The 22,837-nt window shown below is 40.8% G+C and overlaps 1 protein-coding gene across 1 annotated transcript in view; it reads left to right on the top strand.

The window, feature by feature from the left end:
- Positions 1-22,837, top strand: part of LOC117828239 (ephrin type-A receptor 7-like) — a 203,196-nt gene that overhangs the window by 157,563 nt on the left and 22,796 nt on the right. The window contains exons 7-9 of the mRNA XM_034705270.1: positions 3,573-3,858; positions 6,573-6,681; positions 19,965-20,020. Coding sequence (XP_034561161.1) covers positions 3,573-3,858; positions 6,573-6,681; positions 19,965-20,020 — 451 coding nt within the window. The remainder of the gene's footprint in view (positions 1-3,572; positions 3,859-6,572; positions 6,682-19,964; positions 20,021-22,837) is intronic.

Raw genomic sequence — 22,837 nt, 5'->3', positions numbered from 1 at the left:
ATTTCAGGAGCCAATTATCTGTAACTCTGAGTCCATATTACTGCCACATTTTCCTCTGCTTAGCTGGATAACCACTGTTATTTCACTGGCCCCATCACGCCCATTTAACACAGCACTTAGTCAGATTGTGGCCGCCCCGTCAGCAGTCATAGTCCTCACAGTAAATATGACATGCACGTAAACCACAGCTGTCACGCTCACGCCTCTCCACCACTTTCATACGCTGCATTTTCTGACGACGCCAAGCAGCTTTTTTTTATTTAGCTGTGTCACAGTCTCACCCATTTTCACACCTCCACCTCTTCTCTATGCTCCACCATATTTAATAAAGACCTGTGCCTTACTGATCCAATTCCACTTCTTTAGGGAAAAAAAGGGGGACTGAGATATACAGAGTGAGACATTTTGAAAGAATAAGATGCCTGAGTGATAAATGACAGAAAGAAAAGGTTACAGAGGGGATGAGGGACGGATGAGGGGGAACATGGGCTGGTAGAAAGATGTTTGTGGGAAGATGTTGATAGAAAGAAATGAAGAGGGTGTGTTGTGAGAAGAAGGCAGGATGAGGAAAGCAGAGAGAGAGAAAGAAAGAAAGGGATAGATGAGAAATTGTTGACAGACTTTGAAATAAAAAGGCAATCTCTTTCCAACGCAGGATAGAGCCTGTAAAATGTCAAGAAATATGGCGTGGTTTACCCGTCATACAGTCTTCTTCATCTGCTATTTTAACAAGATGTATTTTTAACGTGCATGTATCACCCTCTGGAAGTTTACAGCCATTTATAAATTCAACACCCTTTATTGGCAGGAATTTACTCTAGACAGTTTTGCAGTAGCGTAAAGCTGAAAAAATTCTTACAACTAAAAGAAAAGGTGTAAACCACTATTCTGCTCATGTGACAGGCTGTTGAATTAAAACAGACATCCAGTGGGTGGCTGCATGGGCGAGGTGTTATCTACAATGTAAGAGAGTCTACATGATCTTGTTCAAATTGAGCTAAAATTTAAATTATAGTCGTTATATCTTTAGTACTTTTTGCGCGGTAAAAATCTGTTTTAGAAATCATAACATAATATGATTTTTGTTACGTTGAATGCATTAAAAAAACAACATAACGTCATGGTAGCAGCTGCTAAATGAGTGCTGCTAAATAAAAACTAAATTAGCTTAAGCCTTCATTAGCCTTTTACCGCAAAGAGCTACGGCTACTGTCATTAACACCTTACATGTGTTGATGGCTTCATTACATTCTATTAGGTGAACAATGGGTAAGAGTTGACACGCAAAATCCATTAGTAAAAATCCTATTTAAAATCATATAGAATAAGACAGACATGAGATCATTAAGGCTTTAAAGGGATAGTTAGCTTTTTTGAAGTGGGGTTGGGTTGCGTATGAAAAATTGTGCTGAAACAAAGTAGCTTTCTGATGGCAAAGTCAAGCGCTAAATAATTTTCAAATATTGAAAATGTAAGCCTTTACACTGAAATTAGTGTTTGGGTCAGACTTTCTTAAAGGGACAGTATGTTTTTTTTAAGTGGAGTTGAATAAAGTACACTAAATTATGTGGTAAAACTGACTCCGCCTGAAGCAGTTGGTAGCCTAGTGTCCTCGTTGGTGCTCTGGCTGGTTTGTCAACAAAGGAGCATGTAACCTATTGGTTAAGGCATGTGCTATTGATAAGTACCACTTACAACTCCACTTCAATTAGCTCACATTGTAAAATGAACCCCACCAGTACCCACATATCAAAATTGGTCTGGCCCGGTTCTGGCCCACATAATACACTTAGACTCAGCCAACATACCGCAAAGAATGACTGCCCTTAAGTGGCCCAGATATAGTGTGTGGGCATGTGTGGGCCGTCTCTGGCAAACTATATCTGGGCCACTTAAAGGCCGTCGTTCTTTGCGGTATGTTGGCCGAGTCTAAGTGTATTGTGTGGGCAAGAACCGGGCCAGACCAATTTTGCTATGTGGGTAGTGGATGATCGCCTAGTATCCATGCCGGTTGTCTAGCCAGCTTTCAACAAAGGGGGCCAAGATGACCTGAGGGTAATACATTCACAGTTGACACGTATGTCATAAAACCCCACTTAAAAAGAAATATATTAAACATAGGAAACCATTGGGTGGTAGATTTGAAAGATTTACAGCATCAACTTCACCAACACATTACGACTTAATGAGCCAAAACTAGCAGGGTCAGTAGTCTGAAGACTGAACTCTCAAAATGCCTTCACACCCTGCCAATAAAAATTAATCTCCAAAGTCAAAAAATTCTGTTTCAGTTTTATATAAAGGCTCCTAAATGAGTCAATTTTTCTGATATGTATTTAGACCCAAATTGAAATGCTTTTAATTTCTTGACTTAAGTAACCACATAGTTAAGACTCTACAGATTTCCATGAGGTGAATAATTTAACAAAAGTGCATGATATTACATCACAATAAGAAAAAAATACCAATACATGCGCTTGCAGAGTCACATCTGTTGTGAAGCGTAAAGGTTTGATAACACGATGAGGTACTCAGAATGTTCTTCTCCTGGGCTATAAAAACAACACATTGTTGACGACAGTAATGACTAATTCACTGCCTAGTCATGTCTTGATATTACAAAGCGTCATCTCCGACTCTTGTTTTTCTCCCCGCTGATATTTTGCGAGGATTCAATATTTCTCTGTCTTTATTCCTCTCCATCCCTCCCTTCTTTTGTCACCTACTATATTAAATCACTCTATGACTCTCTGCTTTCTATTACCTCTTCTTGTTATGCTATTCGAGGCTGTATATTAAGCAAGCAATAAAGATTGTGCATGCGGCTCAGAATCCTCACAATCAAAAACTCACTTCTTCTTATTTTACCATCCCTTCTTTTTTTTTCCTCCTGCACACAAATCAGATTTGGCAGATGAGTGGATCAGTTATGCAAGCTCAGCCTCAGTGTGAGTGATCTTATTCACAGGCACAGACCAGGACTTGCAGACGTACACTAAGGACTGTTTGTCAAACAAGGCAAGGATGCTAATCAGATTGTGCTGCTTAGGAAGAAAACAAACATATGAGACAACAAATGGAGTGATCATGTTAATTTGTGTCACCTACTCACTGCCCCTATTGTGTGCACATTTTGGGAAGCTGTGATTCATACTCACAGAGAGAAATAGATAAGGAACATGACTGGTTATTTTCCTCTCTAATGAGTCGAGCCAGGCTTTTATTACAGTCTGGTTTTGATTTCAAAAGCACAGACTGATACTCCTTTTTTAAAGATGCTTAAACAAGTTTAACTCCTCTGGTTTTTGTTGCAATCTGGCTGATTCTTTGAGACTTTCTTTGATTCTTTGAAACCCATTTCCACTGAATCAACAGATAAAACCAAAAGCCCTTGATTTGGTTACAAAAATGTCTTGCATGTCTCCCCCGAGCGTTGCAGACTGTGCTGTTGGAAACCAACATCTCACAAATGGATTCCACCTACTCGTCTCGCTCCTTGTCTTTCTCCTCCTGTTTGTCTTTCTTCGCTTCCTCACTTTCTCACTTTTTTTCTCCACTTTCTGTCTCGGCAGGAACAAAAGGATCAGAGTTATTCTACTGTGAAGACTGCCGCCACGCGCATCAGTGTCAACAACCTCAAACCCGGCACCACATATGTCTTCCTCATCCGGCCTTTCTCCACGCCAGTACCAGCCTCGCCCCTATCTTCCTCTCCTCTCTCCTCCTCCTCTGCCTCAACCTCGTCCTCTACTTCTTCCTCCTCTTCTTTATCCTCCTCCTCCTCTTCCTCCTCCTCTCCACCTCCCATCGACTATGGAGCGTACAGTGCTCCCCTGGAGCTGCAGACACTTGGCGAGTGTGAGTAGCCATTTTACGCCTCCTCACGTTTTCTCCTCACTTTCTCTTCACTCCCTCGTCTCGGGCAGAGCGTGATAGGGGGTTTGTGTGTGCAGGCACCTGGCCAGCCCACACAGTGAGGCAAACTGATAGAGTGAAAGTGCAAAGAGAGAGAAAAGGGGGTGTAGCTGTGTCTGAAATTATGTGTGAAGACTTGAGATTTGACTAGTAAGCTGTGGAACAGTTCTTTGATTTATTTTTATTTTACAAAAGAAGTGGATAACATGGTTAACATGGAATGAAACAAATCAGTTGACAGATGTGCACGGACAAAAACAACAACAGAATTCACAAGGAAAATAAACAAATGAAGAATCCAATTGGTGACCAACTAATAAAGAATTAAATGATTTGAGATAATCAATAAACAAGCTCATTAATTAAATGTCATTGAGAGACAAGGTGTTTGACATGTACAGACTTTTATAGGCAATACTAATGTAACTATTGTCTCCTTATAGCATAGCATAATGCTAGTGATATCACCATCAAGACAAAAAGTTGTGATGGTCTCTTGTGTAGTTCCAAGGTCCAGTGGCAGAGTCAGTGGATGGCTAATTGGCCACCCCAATGGCTACCCTAAAATCCTGAGCCACGATCGACTATTTGCTTTGCCAGAGGCAGCATGTATATTGAAATCTACTTTTTGGGTTGCTTTCCAACATGCTGCAAGTAGATTCTTTGCATTTCAATGCACCGCATTTTCTTTTGTTGGTACTGTAAATGGTCACTTGGGACAAAAATCTTCTTTTTGAGTTCTTAAAGAAGGAAGTTCGGCAGATTTTGATGTTGCTACTCTGTTTGGTTAACTTCAAAGTTAAAAATTATCTAGGAGTAAAACATTTTTTTGTTCTTTTATATTCAAAGTTCAAATATATGTTGTTTTGGGATAGTGGAAATAACGCTACTAGGTTTGGGGTAAGTACCTAATGTTTGCCATCCACACAAAAGTCAGTGCCCCAGTTTGGACACCCCAGTCAAAAAAAGTCTGGCTATGCCACTGCCAGAGTCTGGTTGTGTGCATTTCATTGCCTCACCACTTGGAAGGCATCCATGTTAGGAATTAATTAACACCCTCCAGCCAATCAAAATCAAGTATTTAGCCAAGCTATGCATTAGCTGTTTATAGAGTTCACCAGAGAGCTGCCCTACACCACCAGTATCTTCCACTGCTGGCCAAAAAACAGCTCCTCCAAACTCTCTTTCGTTTTTTCAGTCAGCTTGGGATACACACTTGCAGCGTGAGAGGTCTCAGTTGCACAAAAACTTTTTGCTCAATCGATATGCAGATTGCTTCAGTTGCCTGAGGCGAGATCAAGTGTCAAATGACCTTATTCTCACTAGGCAGCAACCCAGCAGCCTCCAGTGGCCATGTACCAGATGAAGTCCTGCAAGAAAAAAAAAAGATTTTCAAAAGTTTACAACAAAATACAATTTAATGAATTATGCATGAGGCTAGTGTAACTTTATAAGGATGCTTGTTGATTTATTGTAAGCCAAAAGTAAAAGCTGGCAGATGCTTGCTTCAATTCAGAGGGGAAAAAGAGAGTGTGTTTAATGGTAAGTGTTCACATTTATGCGTTTAAAATTAATGTTCAGCTTTTGGAGGATTACCAGCGGCTACTGCTTGCTCTGTCATGTCTCATGATGCTGAAACTTGTGTAGGGATTAACTTCATTCTTGACCTTAGGGAAGGCAGTCAATAAATATGTCTCTGCTTAATGGTTCAGTTTGTAGAAATGGGAATAGTTAGTGATATCGCCACCAATTTGAAGCATTGATCTGAAACACTCCGTTGCTCACCCCTCCCATTGCCTTGGAGGACGAAAAGGTCATGTGATGTGTTATAAGTATGATCTTCCATTTGTAAAATTTTTACCATTGGTTGCCAATTGGAGTGCTACAACACATTTAAACATTAAAATTTCTGATGCTTTTAAATGTGTGTTGAAATAATAAATATCTGTTGATTTGGATCCAGTATTGTGGTTGAGAGAGCCAGGAAGTCTACTACATGGACCTATTATAATCAACTTCCTTTAAGTGCATTCTCCCACCTTATCTCCTATTCTTGTACACACTTAATGAACAGTAAATGAATTCATGCACGGCATTCAGCTGTATTAAAGTTGTCTTTGTGGTATAAAGATAAGCTCAAACAAGCACAGATGCAATTTTTTGCACACCCTGCACTGTTTTTGTCATAAATGTATAAAGGATGTGGACGTAGCCAACATTCTCCATTATGGCTCTTGGCCATCTTGTTTCTATGCAACCAAAAGTGGTGATATTTTACAGGATGGCTACACATTAAAACGTCTCCACCCTGACTGAAATATCTTTATCCTAGCGCATCTTTCTTGCTCCAAATGGAACCATAATTGAACACAGTAACACCAAGTTGTTTTTGAAACTTGAAACTGAGACAGTTAAGTCATAATGAACAAGTCTATTTTGGGAATAAATTAATGGAGAAGTCGTGTTATTTCTTCTATTTTGGTCCATACAAATGGATTTTTTTGCAAACAGTGGAGTTGCCCCCTGCTGGCCATTAGTTAGAATGCAAGTTAAAGGCACCGCTACATTGGTATAACTTTAAAAACCAAGAATACCCCTTCTTGTGTACAGTCCACAGACTTCATCATTGTGTGCTGATTGTATGTTGTCACTTCCAGTGGCCCTGGCATCCAGCGAGCAGAGTCCTGTGGTGATCATCGTCGTTGTTTCTGTGGCCGCCCTCATCATGCTGCTCTCCATGGGGGTTGGACTGCTCATCTGGAGGAGGTAGATATGCATTCACAGACACAAACACGCATACAATCAATTAACACACAATCCACTGTAAGCTTCCTATAGCTCACTTTATCATCCTCACATTTTAATACCCTTAGCATGTTGCACTGACATGTACATGTGTACAAACACTCCATCGTATACTCAATCACATTCAATCGACTGTCACACACTACTCGGCTATAATCCAGATTAGTTTAATCCATTGATAGGAGTAGTCACTCTGAAAGGAATGCATTGAGAGACTCCAATTGCAAATCGTATAAAATGCACTGGCAGGGTCAAAACCTTTTTAATGTTTTTTTCAGTGAGTAACTTATCCGTCTGTGCTTTCTAATTAGTTCTCACATTGAAAAGTGTACATCGAGAAATGGAAAAGAGATAAGAGAGAGGTTCAAGAGGTGTCACTTGCATAACAGCTGACACATTTACAGACAGAAGTTCGTCTTACAGAAGTGACAACCCTCTTGTAATTTTTACAAACAGAATGGAAAGCCCAATGTTGTCTTTTCAAAATTTCTTCTTTAAAAATTAAAGCACATACTCACAGTCCCTGCTACTGAGGCATATCTTCCAGCGGTCTGCTTGATGTTATTGAATCATGATTCTTTCAATTCTGAGATTTTTGTGGCAAGAGGAGACCATTCAGACTGCAGCAATCAGTAGAAGAATCATTACTTCTGATTTTAAGTGGCAGCCTGGAGCACTTAGGCCCAAATAATGTCTCAGTTTGGGTCATTTTCACAACTTAAAAGTGGAGAAATTGGGAAGAATTGGGTCAAGGAAGGCAATACGTTATAACAACATGGTGTTTAAAATTTTGAAATGACACCATGACAGGTTTTTTTGCAGCCCCGGGTGAGAAGAGGACCTTGGCGTACATTTTCAGTAATTACAGCCTTGTTGTTAAACGTGTCCCTCTGAGTGGACTGAAGAATGAAATAGCTTCTAAAGAGATGGACCATGACATTTCAGGAGGTACTTATAAGGAACCATTTGTGTCTAACAGGCAAGCTCTTAGTACAGTTAAACAGTCTATTGTGTCATGGGAGTAAGACAAACAAGTGAGCTCCTGTTTTGTGTCCTCTGGCTACAATGTTTGGCCCCTACCCCTAGCATTTAGACATTTTTATTGCCCTTATTTGAGTTGGGCCAGTCATAACTTTGTATCTTTTATTGTGTGGGTTTCATACAACGACTGACAGCGTAGCATTGCTGAGGCTTTCTTTGGGAAATTTGCAAACTTGGAAATCAGTGCAGCAGTTTGTCCAATGTAACAGAAAAGGCAATTTTATAAACATAAGAATAGCAAAACAAATCATTATTTCAGTCGAGAATGCTCTTCAAAGAGTACTGATCATGTCAATGCAATACGTTTTTTTTGGTGGTATGGCTCTGGTCTGGGAGCTCAAAGCCTGAGGTGGGGAGAGCACACCTCACCTCTCTTTCATGTGCATACATGAAAAGCTATGGCATGAAGAGCAACAGCAAAGACAGGAAAAGTAGTAAGAGTATGCCGAAAAAAGCTGTTTAAATAGATGCCCATTTTGCTATTTGCCAATTGGATGTTTAGATGTTATCAGCTAAGCTGTCAGCTGATAGGGGATGGCATCAAGAGCAGCTGACGTTCTGTAGGCCAAGCTTGACTATGTGACCTGCCTACATTTCTGATATCAATTTGACATAGAGTGGTCTAGACCTCCTATGTTTGTAAAAGCGTCTTGAGGTAACGTTTGTTGTGATTTGGCGCTATACAAATAAAGACTGATTGATGATTGATTGATCAATTAGTAATTAAGTCTTGTGAAACAGTCATAAAAATATACAATTATGATTTAGGAAGTAGTATAAGAAAAGCCTGTAAATGCAAAATGCAAATACATTTGCACAACATCATTCCTTTGTCACAGTTGGTGATGCCTGAAAGCCTTTTGTTGTCGACCTTTGTGACAAGCACCACAAAAGTTAAATTTGTCATTGAAGTTTATGACACCAAAAGTAATACACAATCAAACAACCAATCGCCCAACCACATAATTCAGTCTCTTATTCAGTTTACTGCTGCTGTTCTCTGTCAACTCAGGTGCTTTAATGTGTGCTTTATCGTCCTGTTTATTGCTGCGAGCGTCTCTTTGCTGTTCCCATGTTTTATTCAACTGAGCAGATAAAGAGGGGAGGAGCTGCTTCAACCACTTTGCTCTTTGACTCCTGTCCAATTCTGTACTCTGCCAGCTCAACTCACACACGCCCACATGAAAACACACACCCACTTTGAACTCTATCGGAGAACAGATCTTCTCCCCCACACATATACGCCCCCACACGGTAGAGAAACAATCGTTTTTCTCTTTTCGGTTGGACAGAATTTAATTGATATCCGTCCACGGACATTTTTATATACATTGTGAGATAATTTGTCTGTTTCTACACACACACAGATCTACATCAATGCCACCTCTCTGCCTGATAGAGTAGCTTTTTTTTTTTTACAAGTATGCCCCCTTGTATAAAGAGAGGATTGTGATAAAGAGACCACCAGACCAAGTCCAAGATCGACACAAACAGTACAATGATGGAGTCAACCGGGTGTAGAAATGGCTTCCATTCACTCACAGCAGCTGCATACAAACTGAAAGTGTCAGTCAAACATATATAAAGGAACATATGGAAAAGGAGCCACACATAAAGTGCACTGCGTTAGAAAAACATAGAACATGCATAAATGTGCAAACTTTCAGAACGTAGAATTATTTAAATAAAGTGTCGCTTTGAGGACGGGCATCATGCCCTCCTGCACAGCCTCGTACTGAATAATAATGCTTATCTTTCTCTCCCTTTTATTTCCATCACTGCATTCATTGAAAGCGGTCTCCATTGTTCCTCGCTGCTGGACCATTAACTTGCTCTTCATGTTTTGCATAGAGACAAAGAGGGAATGGCTTGATGCCTCAATTACCATGCTCTCGTGTTTGCAGAGACAGCCAGCTCCCGGCTACGGCTGGAGGGGTCTCAGTTACATCGATCTGCCTGCTCACACAGACACATGCAAATGAGTCCCACAGCGCGCACACACTAGGAAGCACGGACACAGGCGGCCACTCATACTCACAATCATGGAAGCCCACTTCATCAGAAAGTCTGGATTAATGTCTCTCTTTTAATGTAATGTATGTGTCAGCAGCAGGTTGGCTCTGCGTCTTTTTAAGCTGTTTGGTCCCTGTTGTATAAAACACATTAGCAGCTTACATTTTTGATGTAGATTGTATCAGACAGAATACACCACTGTCTGAATTTTGAACACTTTTGTTGGGTCATAATGAGGAGAGAAGCTGGTGGCCATTTTTTCCCAGATTTGCTTCCTTCCATTGGTGCATCAATGCCATTGTAGTAATGTGTTATACAATTTTGGTGACACATTTATTTGTATCCATCTCATACCATACCGCATAATTAGGGACATGGCTGACTTGACTTACAGACGGGCACACTGTAGCTGTTAGTGAGGAGGCTAAAGACCTGCCTCAACTCTGCCTCTTTGCCTCATGTTAGGATGACCAAAAGTTAGGCTGCGTCAACATTTCCAATATGGCAACTGCCATCAATAGGCTTTGAAAACCAATAAGTGACTTAACAGAGACCATGAATTATAGAGTCAATGGCTGGGATTGAGTTTCCCAGGAGCAAGCCTTAAGTGGACACTCAAGGAATTGCAGTGAATTGCATTGATTGCACCCTAAACTCCACTTAAGAGCTCTCAATGCTATATCATTAGACTACAATGCTGCATAGAACACTAAGCTGAATAAAAGCGATCAGAAGTGACACAAGGGAAGAACCTACAGCTCCAAAAGTTAGGTTGCGTCTGCATTTCCAATATGGCGATTGCTCCCAAAAAAAACAATGGGTGACATCACTGAGAACATGTATTATACAGTCAATGGCTCTGATTGGGTATCCCTAGCTTTTGGAGCTAGATTCAAGTGGACAATCAAGGAACTGCAGTCTTTTCCTGTTCCGCAATGGCTTCATTTTCCACACTGGAGGTTGCAGCTTGGATTTGAACCAATGATTGCACTCCTAAACTCCACCTAAGAGCTCTCAATACAATATCATTGGACAATGCTGCATAGAACACTGAATTGAATGAAAGTGACACTAGAGAAGTACCTTCAACTTCATTATTTGACACTTTGGGCCTCTGACCAAACTGACATAATGGACAATTTGGTGTGAGAACAGGCCTGTATTTTGTATTTTCCTTTGAAACCACTTTTTGACACTGTATTCCATCACTTACATGCACACACACATACACACATGCACAGTCCATCAGTGCTTGACAGAGTCTGATAGAGCTGGAGTTCCAGAGTATTGCCCAAACATCTCTCCAGGAAGCCCAGGCTTCACTGGTCAGTGTGGGGATTGTTTGCCCTTCACTGGCCTCACCCGTGTTACGTGTTACGTGTGTCTGTGTGTGTGTGTGTGTGTGTGTGTGTGTGTGTGTGTGTGTGTGTGTGTGTGTGTGTGTGTGTGTGTGTGTGTGTGTGTGTGTGTGTGCGCGTGCCTGTGCGCGTGCCTGTGTGCGTGCCTGTGCATGTGCGTGTGGGTCTTGGGACTTGAAGTGTGTGTCTGTCTGGTGAGTGAGTAACAAGTTATCAGGAGATGGAGAAGCAGGAACTATAGCAGAGGGTCATTGACTCTTGCTAACATAGGAACAAAGTGTGATTCGGAGGGTAGAGTCGAGCCGCGGGAGAGAGAAGTGGGCTGAGAGAAAAGGTCTCAGGCACTGTAGTGTAGATTAATCTGTATCTTGTACAGATCAGTGCTTTCAAGTGGCAGGAAAAAAAACACATTCAACCACGGACACCTTCAATGTAAAATGGGAAAGTTGTCATTCCGATGGGAGCAGTTTTGGAAAGATGTTGCCATTTATTATTCATCAGGAAAATAATGAATAATGAGTTAACTTGTAAGTTTGGACCTGCTAATGATTCTAAATGTCAAACATTAGAGTGTAATGTTTTTTAATTCATGCAAACGGAAGCTTTAGATTGAAGAACCGTTTTCAGTCTCTTTGGGGGAAGATTTTCAAGGAGCAGGTACTGGCAAAATGTCACTCACTATTATGAGTCATATAAACCAGAGTCATACTAATGGATCAAACTCATGATTCCTAAAAGTTATCGTGGCTTTATGAAATTCCCTAACTTTCCATGTATTTCTGCTCTGCATAAGTCTCCACTGGCCTAAATTCCCTCCGCCTCACTCTACCTGTCAGCTAGGATTCTGTTCCTGCTCTCTCACCCATTATTCATATTATTTCCATAACAGCACTTTATTTTGAAGCAGAATTAAGGGAACAGGGAGAAAAGAGAAAAGGCTGTGAACAGGCTTCATTTACATGCCATCTGCTTTAAAGCTCTCCCTGTACAACTCCAGTGTGTGGGCTGCACGTGTAATCGGTCACTGGAAATGAACAAAAATTTAAATACGCCATAGAGATGCATAAAAGGGAAGGATGGGGTAATGTCAATGCTACCATGGTCATTAAAAACATGATGCTTTGTTGGATATTGTAAAAAAGAGAAACATTTATAGAGCTTTATTTTGCTTGAACACTCTGAGCTGTACAGTCTAGTTCTACGAGCCACTCTATGCCTTCACTTGACATTGTTCCCTTCCAAAAATGGGCCTCTTGGAAAAGTTAAACCACACCCTGTCTGTTCCAATATGTCTTCCTAATTTATTTCTAACTGCTACCCAAGCTGTGCGCCACAAATAGCATGTTGGCTGATAAAGTGCCCCAAGGAAACCACATGCCCTGCACTACAAAGGCACGCATTCAAGCCTTCTGTCATTAATTAAGAAAACACATTTGACAAAAATAAACACATTTTCATTAACTATTTTTTTTTTAGACAGGCTCATTCAAAGACCTTTTTGACATTTAACTTGCTAACCTTGAGGCTGCATAACCATGTAGACAGCTCAAATGCTAAGGCTGTTAATGTTCTGAATTTAATTAATCATGGCAAACTCCAAACAAGCCCAACATCATCAATCAATGGATCCTAATTTCAAGTTTTCCAGGTATTTCTCTGAGCCAGAAAGCTGCAGTGTTGCCAAGAAATGACTGAAAAGTCAAAAAGCAGAAATTGTGCACACCTTTAGATCCACAAGTGCCTCACCTTATGATTCCGTAGCAAGCATGTGCCCTGCATTCTGTAGGGGTCATAGCTTTGTCATGTCCGACACCCTGCCCTGGTAGAACATCTGAAGGGTAGCACAGAAGATTGAAGCTCAGGGCAGCTTGACTTGTAAGATCTCTAAGTCACGTGAGACCATGCGAAGATGATATGGAGGGATTTGATGTCATGATATCAATGTAAACAGTGACTACTAACTAACAAGAGGCTATTGTGTAAGTTAATTTAGATAATTCATTCTGTGTTTTTAGTGCCTCTAAAATAGCTGAGTTCATTACATGATTCAAGCGTTCCGTTTTCTCTGGTTTAAATTTAATATTTAGAATTATGTTCTACTTTGTTAGAAATAAATTGCACATGGTTAACAGCTGAAAGTCCAGTCGTGATCAACCTGGGTCAAAGATTTGTGGCTGTTTTTTAATATCTATAACAAATATTTCAATAATCAAACAATTTTTAAGATAAACTCAACTTTATTTATAAAGCACCTTTCATACATACAAGCATACAGTCCAAAGTTCTTCACTAAAGAGCAGAGAGACAGAAAACAACAGTAATGGGTGGAATAATAAATTAAATAAACAATGAATTAAAATAAAATAAAATTGGGGCACCGTTGGCCTAGCAGATAAAGCATGTGCCCCACATACAGAGGCATTAGTCCTAGTCTGCCCTCCACATTTCCTGTATTTATTCAGCTTTCCTGTCAAATAAAGGCAAAAATGCCCCCAAAGAATAACTAAATAAAATAAAATAGAATATAAAAATAAATTAAATAAAATTAAATCAGTACGGTCCAGTTGTTAAAATAATCAAGGGTAGAAAGCAAAATAAAGAATCAGTTTAAGTAAAAATCCCAAAAATAGATAACTAAATAAGATAAATAAATGTTTTTAAAACAATGATTATAAATATGTAGTCCACAGCTTAAAATGAATTACTCAAAATTAAAAGCCAGCGTAAAAAGCTAAGTCTTAAGGCCAGTCTGCACGTTGTGTTTTTATTTGGATAATTACAAAATGCTCTGTGAGGTATCTGTGTCTGATATCCTGCTCTGTTCAGCTTAACACATGCTGGACGTGAGCTCTGTTAAAAATAGACTCTGTTACATAGGGTGGAGCAGAGAGACGTTTCTGGAACGGATCTGAGATGCGCTGCGGTGCTCTCTGTGGATACACAAGCATCGAATACAGTGGGCAAGGATCAGCTCCAAAGTGCATGACCAACACACGGTGCACACACATGCTTGCTATTATATATATATATATATATATTATATCAAACCAGTATAAAGAACATGGGCACCAGCAGAAACTAGATCCCATTGAACACTTTGACTTGAGCTTGAATCATGTTTGATTAAAAATGAGCATCAAACAGTTTTAGGAAGATTAAAGTCTTTAATAGGTTGAATGAGCTTGGGCTGACATCCATGACCAGGCGGGTAAAGTTGGAACGTGTTAAAATATGAACACATGAATAATTTGGTTATTCTTTGTGATTCGTGCACAGCTACTAAAATGTAGTATAAAACAAAGTGAAAGTGGTGGTAATTGGTTTATTAGGGGGATTTGCCCTGTGAGAGGGAATTCAGTTTTAATAATTAGATTTAGTGCATATTCAAAAATCAGTAAAACACAAAGAGCATGATGAATCCTGCCAAGTTTAGCATTTGATGAGGCTGAGCTGACAGCGACGAGAGTTTGGCCGGAATCAGCAGTGTTTTGGCATTCGCACATTTTTTTCTGCCATCTGGTTCTTCTGAAGTGTGAAATTTAATGATTGATCCAAAATGCCAGTTAAAAAGCACACCAAAGGGACCTGTTTTGGAAGGGTTTGACAGTCTTCAAGATATATTCAACACAAATTATATATGATATTTAAGTATGATCGTTTAACGCATGTTTCCTTGGCAACGTTTTCCAAAAGTCAGAAAAAATCGATTGAAGAGAAAGAGGAGTCTATTCTTAATCCAGAGTTGTGTTGACTGACCATCAAAGAGCCAGTATTGACATTGGCACTCCTCCCCTCCTCCTCCTCCCCCTCCCTTGTTTCTCTCCCAGCAGCGTCTGCTCGAGCTCCTCCAATGTAACTCCCGCTAGCGTGGTGCTGCTCTCGACCTCCTTCTCCACTCTTCCTCCTCCTCCTCCTCTTCTCTCTCCTCTTCCTCCCTTCACACAGCTGATGCCCAGGTACACTGGCATGTCTGCATCCCCTTCCCTCCCACCCACCTCTTTCTCCCCTCTTTTCATTTCCCCCTCAGTTGTCCCGCCGTCTCTTCTCTCCCTCTGCGCTTCGTTTTTTTTTTTCTTCTCTCAGTCTCTAACTCTCCTCTCACCAAGAGAATGATAACAAGCCAAAACAATTTTCTCTTCCCTTTTTGTCAAGCTGTTTGGCCCAATTCTGAATCCCTCCTCTGTATTGTGCTCTACCACAAAATGAAATGAACTTAGAAATTTGATAGAGACTGTTCCAGTCCAATTCATACCCAAAGAGGAGCCACCATCCAAAACGAACTACTTTGCATCTGCTTTTCAATTTCTGTCACATCTGTGACATTTCAAAGAAGTAATGAAATCAAGTCGTTTAACTTTGCCTCTATGCAACCTTGACAATTTATCCTTTTCCTCCTTATGTCCTGTCTTGGATGCCCAGTTGCCTTCTCATCTCCTTACTCCCTTAATATCACCTGCCTTGTCTCCTTAACTCTGGTATCCTGCCTGCTGTTCTGCTCATTAACCTCATGTCGTTCTGTATCCTCACCCTGCTGTACGTCCTAACTGCAGTTCTCCATCACTGCCTTGCTTCCTAAATCTTCCCCAGCACTTCTCTCCTTGCGTCTTCCTCTGCCCCTATAATCTACTTTATACCGGGCTCTACTGTGTGCATCTTACACTATTTCCCCTTCCTTGCATACCCTTCGGCCCAGTTATTCACTTTCCAATAAACTCGAATTTTCCTGTCACTTCCTCTGCCTCTCACCTCCAGACGGGCTTAAACTTTTTTTTGCTGCATTCAGGTGTCCCTGGGATGATTCAGCTCCCTGAGACAGGATGCCTTATTTGTCCTTTGTTGTTTTCAAAAGTTCTAAGTCCTGATTTGGAAACAACATGGATGCTAGAATAACAACTCGATGTTACTCACAGCATTAGAACAACACATAAGTAGCCCTGCAGTGAAGTGAGGTAACGCGAAAGTGTCGATGCTAAAGAAAAGTGAATTGAACAGAAGTTAAAGGTAAACCGTTTTTTAAATTTTTTAAAAAATTACTTACTATTACTAATGAACTATTAATGGACGTGCACCATGCTCCACTAACTAAAGCACAACATTAATTTATGAGTAAAAAGGCAAAGATCCCTCAAGTTGGCACCACCTCCAGTGGAATAGATTATTTTGTCAGTTTTGAGCGTAAGTCATATGTTACAGTTCATTCCGTTTTCCCTTACTGCTCATCCACTACTCTGCTAATCCGATGCACACAGCGCAGCAAGAGCGGCATTTGTCCACAGAGCTGTCAATCATTGCATTATACAACTTCTAATAGTATCAAATTACCAATCAAAAGAAAAAAAAACACTGAGACGTAAACCAGTTGATGCAAACTAACTTTAATGATGAAAAAAAGTTTTAGAAAAAATAATTTGTCATGTATTTTAAGTTCAAAGTTTGATTTCTGTCCCATCTGTTAATATGGAGGAAGGATTTGTGACATTTACTGCATCCAGTCTATAAGGGGAGCTCCAAAGGTTTTTGCTTCTCTTATGGGAAGCTGTTATATCATCTATCTTTTTTAATGACACCAATAAATAATTGCATTTTAAAACAATATTACAAGTTTTATGTGAGAAAAGAAAATCATATGTAAGAGGCGAAATAGTTAGGTTCCTTATGCTCAACTGTCCCAGGATTTTTTTTCAGACTTTCAAAAGTTCTTTACTAGGTTAAGGGGTCCTTCAGCTACGTTTTTGAGGTCAGGTTCTTGTTTTTTTCATTATTCTGAGACAACTTGAATGCTGTTTTCTCGTAATTTTTCTGGCTTTGACCTCATCCCCTTGTCATGTTCTCCACCTGCTCCCCTCGCCTCTTCTCTCCTTCAGGTCCCCTGCATCTTGTTTCCCCTGGTACTCTCATGTCCTTTTCATCATCTCCCTCCCATTCCCTCCCCGTGCTTCTTTCCTCCCCTCTCCCTTATCTATTAATTCTTGTCTCCCTCCCCTGTGTGGTATCTCCTGCCCTGAGGATGTGTGCTGCATGTATCTGCTGGTGTGTTTTGACAGACAGGGTCCTGACCTTGTCTCAGACCGTGCTGCTGCTGCACAGGGTGAGGGATGTGTCAGCCTCACACACTCACCATGTCTCCTTGCGCAGACACTTACAGGGACAGGCACATGCAAAAAACAAAAAACATAAACACAAAGCATGGGAGTGCAGTCTTTCTCATATAAAAACACACATCTAAAGAAATGAGCATGAACACACACATGCTCTGGAACAAAAATTGTGAGTTTGCAGACTCTTGATGAACTCAGATGTGCGCTGGTTCTGTACTAAGTGATGATGTGCCCGGACATTCACATACACACTCAAACATGCCCAGGCCTGTTCCAAAGGCACATGTGATTGTTGATTTGTCCACACACAAACGGTGCTGCTCAAGGTCATTGACCCTTCTGTTTGCCTTTTTGCACTTAAAGCTGATGGCCAGGCTGTCCCTGCCCTCTCAACACAATAATGTCCCACATCCACTCCTTGATATGATAAGGCATAAACTCATTGGCAAAAATCATGCATGGTTCAAGTATGATGAAGCATGAGTTAGCAAACGCCAAGTGATCAAAGCTAAACACTTTGTTCTGTTTGCTAATTGATTAGCTGGTAGGGAGGCAGGTATCTCATTTTGTTTCCAAATAAGTGAGAATCTATTTGTTGTGGCGGCTGAACAGAGTGGTTTATTTATCAGACTGAAAAAGTTAAGGGAGCTAACGGACTTGATGTTATAGTCCTACGTCTATGCTGGGATAAAAAGTAGAAGGTTAAAGTTGCTGGACTTCTAATCATTAAACCAATAAAAACAATGCACTAGCTACATAAACTTATGAGACACATTGAAGAAGCTAGCTAACAAGCCAAGTATAGCAAGCACTGGTTTTTAAACCTTGAAAAAACCAAGACAATAAAGTTGTGACGTTCATGAATGAACCAAATCTAAACCAGCCGGCTCTCACACAAATGATGGGAACCAATTTGTAGTTGCATGCCATTCTTTTTTTATTTTTATCATCCTCCCAGTGATTATTTCCCAGTTAAAAGTAGTGAGCCCCAGGCTGGCTTCTTAAAAATAAATTGATTAATATAAAAAGGAACCAGCCTTTTGGACGGCTCCTTGAAAGGAGCCAATCCAGAAAATCCAGCTCCCTTCAAAGAGCTATAAATCCCATCTCTGTGAGGAACAGACATGCTTGACAGTCAGTCTGCATTATAAACTTCATGGTAAGTTTAACATTTGAACATTTAAAATCCTCCCAAAGTATCAACAAATACACCAGGAGTTTTAATCCATTATTTATTTATTTATTTTACCTTTATTTTACCAGGTAAAAAATGTTTTAGAACAAATTCTCATTTACAAACATAGAATAGTTAGAATGCCTTTATTGTCATTGCAACAAGTAGCTACAATAAAATTGAAAGGTGCAGTCCTCATTAGGTGCCAAAACAATGCACCTAACGAAGGAGCAACCACCCACAGCGTCCATGCGCGCAGCCATCTTGGATCAAGAATTTCAACAAGAATAAATATAGAAAAGAAATGTTAATCAAAGACGACAGATTGGCCATAATTCTCCTGTTAGCCACCACCTTCACAGGGTCCAGGACTGAGCTGAGCTGGCCTTCTTTACCAGTTAGTTCAGTCTTGCTCTCCTGTGTCCTGTTCGCCCACAGCAGGTGAAATCCTTCCAATGTGGCGTTCGTGACCTGCATCAGCTGAGGTGACACCTAGCCAAAGCTAGACACTGACTTACCATGACCAAATTATTAACTTTCAGCCCTGATAGAAAGTTAAATGCCTTAGAATTATTGAGTTGTCATCATTTAAAAAATGTGATGTTAACTAGAGCATTGCATAATGGATCCCAATGGGAAATGACTTACTTTTGGAGCCAGCCTCAAGTGGCCATGCAGGGAACTGCAGATTTTAGCGCTCCTGTACTGGCTTCTTCTCAGCCTTGACAAAAACATAAAGTTCTGTTTTATGACTCAAGACAAACACTGCTTATACTTCTGAAGGATGTAGCTGAAAGGTTGTCCAAAGGTATTTCCACATACAGTATATGACTCATTTAAAGAAATCATTTTTCAGCAGCCTTGTTTTGTGAAAAAATCTATTACGTACTGTAGATTTCACCATCAAAACATTCTCCAGTTCCTTGGCTGCGTCCTCCTTGTTTTTCATCCCTCTCTCTAATCCAAGTAAGCATGGTGCTGGCCATCCAGACTGTCTGTTCATCACTTGTTAATCTGTCACTTACAGTGAGTGTGCGTGTGTGTGTATGTTTGTGCCTTATGTGTGTTAGTGAGTGTAAAGAGCCAAGTTTTCCTCTAAGCCGAAAAACCATCAGCAGATCATAGAGAGCTCTCTCCTCTTTAGACCTCCTGTAGTGGCGAGGGATGAGAGATAACTGTGTGTGCACATACGTGTGGAGAGCACACTAGCTCATGCGTGTAAGTGTGTTGATCTTGTTCTTAAAGACTCCATCAGGCTGCAGCAACAAGAGAGTATCACTTCCAGACCTAAGAGTGTGTTTGTGGTTTGTGAAGTCAAAGTCAGGCAGGATTTTCACTTTTTGGGTCCCAGATCTTTTTCGTTATTCTCCATTAGGGTTGTTCCAAATGCCTGTTTTAATCCATTCTCCACTTTCATAATTAATCTTCACTTCATCTTGTACCCAGTTATTATCCTTATAATCTAATAAGATAACACACAAGTCTGATGCCTGTGTTTGTTTGTGTCTGCCATGTGGGATAAAACACCGCCTTGACGCTTGTCTTTGTTTCTCTTCGCAGACAATGCGGCTACAGCAAAGCTTCTCAAGAGGGAGACGAGGAACTTTACTTCCAGTGTAAGTGACAGCGCTGATCACTATGTCATCTGTGTGTGTGTGTGTGTATACGTGTGTGTGTTACTGAGGATAGAGAGAGGAATATGTCAATGAATGCTTTGTCTCCCCTGTCGCGTGTGCCGGAATTCACGGAAGCACACACGCGTCTGCATTACGGATGACTTTTGAGGCATCGGTGCCACGGCATTAATTCTTAATTCTGAGGGCACGCTCAGCTGACTCTGAGCACACTGACACACTCCATTAGGTGGTGTGTGTGTGTGTGTGTGTGTGTGTGTGTGTGTGTGTGTGTGTGTGTGTGTGTGTGTGTGTGTGTGTGTGTGTGTGTGTGTGTGTGTGTGTGTGCAGCTGAGTTTGATGGGGAAAGATTGAAATCGGGAGGAGGAGGGAAGGATAAAGAGCCGGAGATGGGGGAAGGGGGAGGGAGAAAGAGGGCAGAAGCTGCAGAAAAAGTGGCGTTAGCTTGATAGCGCTCCCCAAAACAGATGCTAAATGTTGAGTTGTTGTAAAAAATTGTCAAACAAGATTATGCCTCTTTGCTTCTTTATTTTAAACTCTCTAAATAGCCGTTTTGTTTGACAGTGACTGAATAGAAGTTTGACGTATCTCTTCCTGTTTAGGTGTAATTGTGCGTGCTACTGCTTTGCTAATGTTGTGGATGTATGTGTGTGTACTGAGAGGGTTTCCTTGGAAGCGTGTGTGTGTGTGCATGCTCATTTGCGTTGTTTAATCTCCCAGCATGCTTAGCCCTCTGGAGAGGTTTGGAGCACTATGCCTGATGAATAATGAGCCGAAGCCATGCGGCTGGGAATTAAATCTGCCCAAACAAAGACATGCCAACAGTTGACAAGCACGCAATACACACACAAACACACACTGAGATACATTTTTGGCCTCCTTTTCCAAGACACCTTTTTTCCCCCCTCTTTTTTTCATAACATGGATGCATCATAAATAGACACAGACACATTTTTTTGTTGTCTTCTCTCTCCTGGGTCCACTTCTCGTTCCACCGCTCACGGTGCTGCAGGTCTGCCTCGTCTGAAAATATGGAGTGTGTGAGGAAGTGTCAAGCAAGCCTCATTTAATTTCTCTTCTCTTGTCCCATCTGTTCGCTTGGTGGACTCTTAAAAACACACACAACGACCGAAGTTTAACACGGAAAGACTTGGGGGGGTAAGAATGAGTGAATAAAGTAGCGTGTGGAGGGGAAGATGGAGGGAGAAAGTAGGCTAAATGATTGAGTGAGTGAAGGGTGCTGTAAGAGGGAACGAGGGATGATGATGGGTAAGTAGTGAGTTGGCAAAGATGGAGAGACTCATCATAAGTGACACTGCTCAGAACATTAGTTTTATGTCCGAGGATGTGACCTAGAAACACGCAACGGGGAGGGGCAGAGGAGGAAAGAAACTGCACTCTTCATTTAGAGAGCAGGTTTAAACATCAGCTGGAGTTTGATTGCGTAAGACTGACTGTATTCTGAGGAATGAATAAAGAAAGGTAGCAAGAAGTGTGTTGCATTTTATTTAAAAATGGAAATATGATACTTTGAGGTTTAGCATGCTCACTCTGTGGCCCACTGAAGATTATGCAGCCGAGTGTGAACATGCTTCAGCTTCCCCTCAATCGCTCATGTCAGCGACGCTGTTAACCCTGAAACTAATCAGCCACTGAGTCAATGAAGCATACGCTTGTGTGTGTGTGCCTGTGTGTGCCTCTGTGTGTGCTAAATTGCAGCCATTCTCAGCCTATACGGCTCATTTTATGAAGAATAAACGCATCACTTCTCATATGCATGAGCGGCACAGCTGAAGCTTCACCAACGTGTTTGAAATCCCCTTATCTGACCGAAAAAACGTCTTCGATCCTCCACTCAGCCCTCGGCATTGAATAGAAAGGTTTCATTTGCTTTGTAATTGGGCTTTATTTGTCGATGTGTGTCTGTATTCAAACAAATCTGCAAGCAAGTCTGTGCACACAAGAGATCATGTGTGTGTGTTGGATCAATAAGCAGTTATGAGGCAGCCGGTATAGGATCTTGGTGGTCGATCTAGAGCTGTAATCACATTTCAAAAGGAGGGCTACATGGATTTTGGGGAAACTCCAAGATCCTTTCTGAGGATATGTGCCTTAAAACCTACCAACAAGGGCCACACGTCATTAAATTAAGATCTGCACCTGTTGGTTAATGATCATTGGCTATCTGCTCACTAGTTCTTCTTGATGGGTAAATACTATTGGCAGTCGATGAAGGGAAACAAGAGGCTCATTGAGGAATCAGGATTTGTTTGTCGTGTAAAGCCAAACAACAGGAGCCAATTTCACTAGCGGTTTTAAATGTCAAAGTGAATTTGCAATTATCATTTTTTTATTAGTGTCAAGAAGGTGGTTTCATAAAAGAATGTCTGATAGGGCATGAAAATGTTAATCTTCTTGTTGAGTTTTGACTCCACATTTAGTTAAATCAGCTAAATGCTGTGTTTCTATGTTAGCAGATTGTGCAGCCCTTATTAAATCACTCTCATACTGACTAGGCTATTTGTCAAATGTCAGACTGTAGATAGATGGCGTGCAGTAATGTTATTTAAGGAGATATTTTTGCTGAAGTAGCAAAGCTGTCATCATTTTTTGGGACGTACCTGTCTCGTACCCAAACTCTTAAAGCAAACAAAAATAAAGCGGCGAGTCATGAACAAGTGCAGTGACACTTTGAGGTTTCTCGGTCTCAGCATTTTATCGTTTGTTATGTCCTGTCCTAGTTTCTGACTGAAGATCATAATGGGTTTGTATGCGTCTGTTATTTTGCATGTGTGTGTG

The sequence above is a fragment of the Notolabrus celidotus genome, chromosome 16 (assembly GCF_009762535.1).
Source record: "Notolabrus celidotus isolate fNotCel1 chromosome 16, fNotCel1.pri, whole genome shotgun sequence".
In the NCBI taxonomy this organism is placed as follows: Eukaryota; Metazoa; Chordata; class Actinopteri; order Labriformes; family Labridae; genus Notolabrus; species Notolabrus celidotus.
Note: the sequence above shows the minus strand (reverse complement) of the source record. Positions and strands in the feature narration are given on the sequence as shown.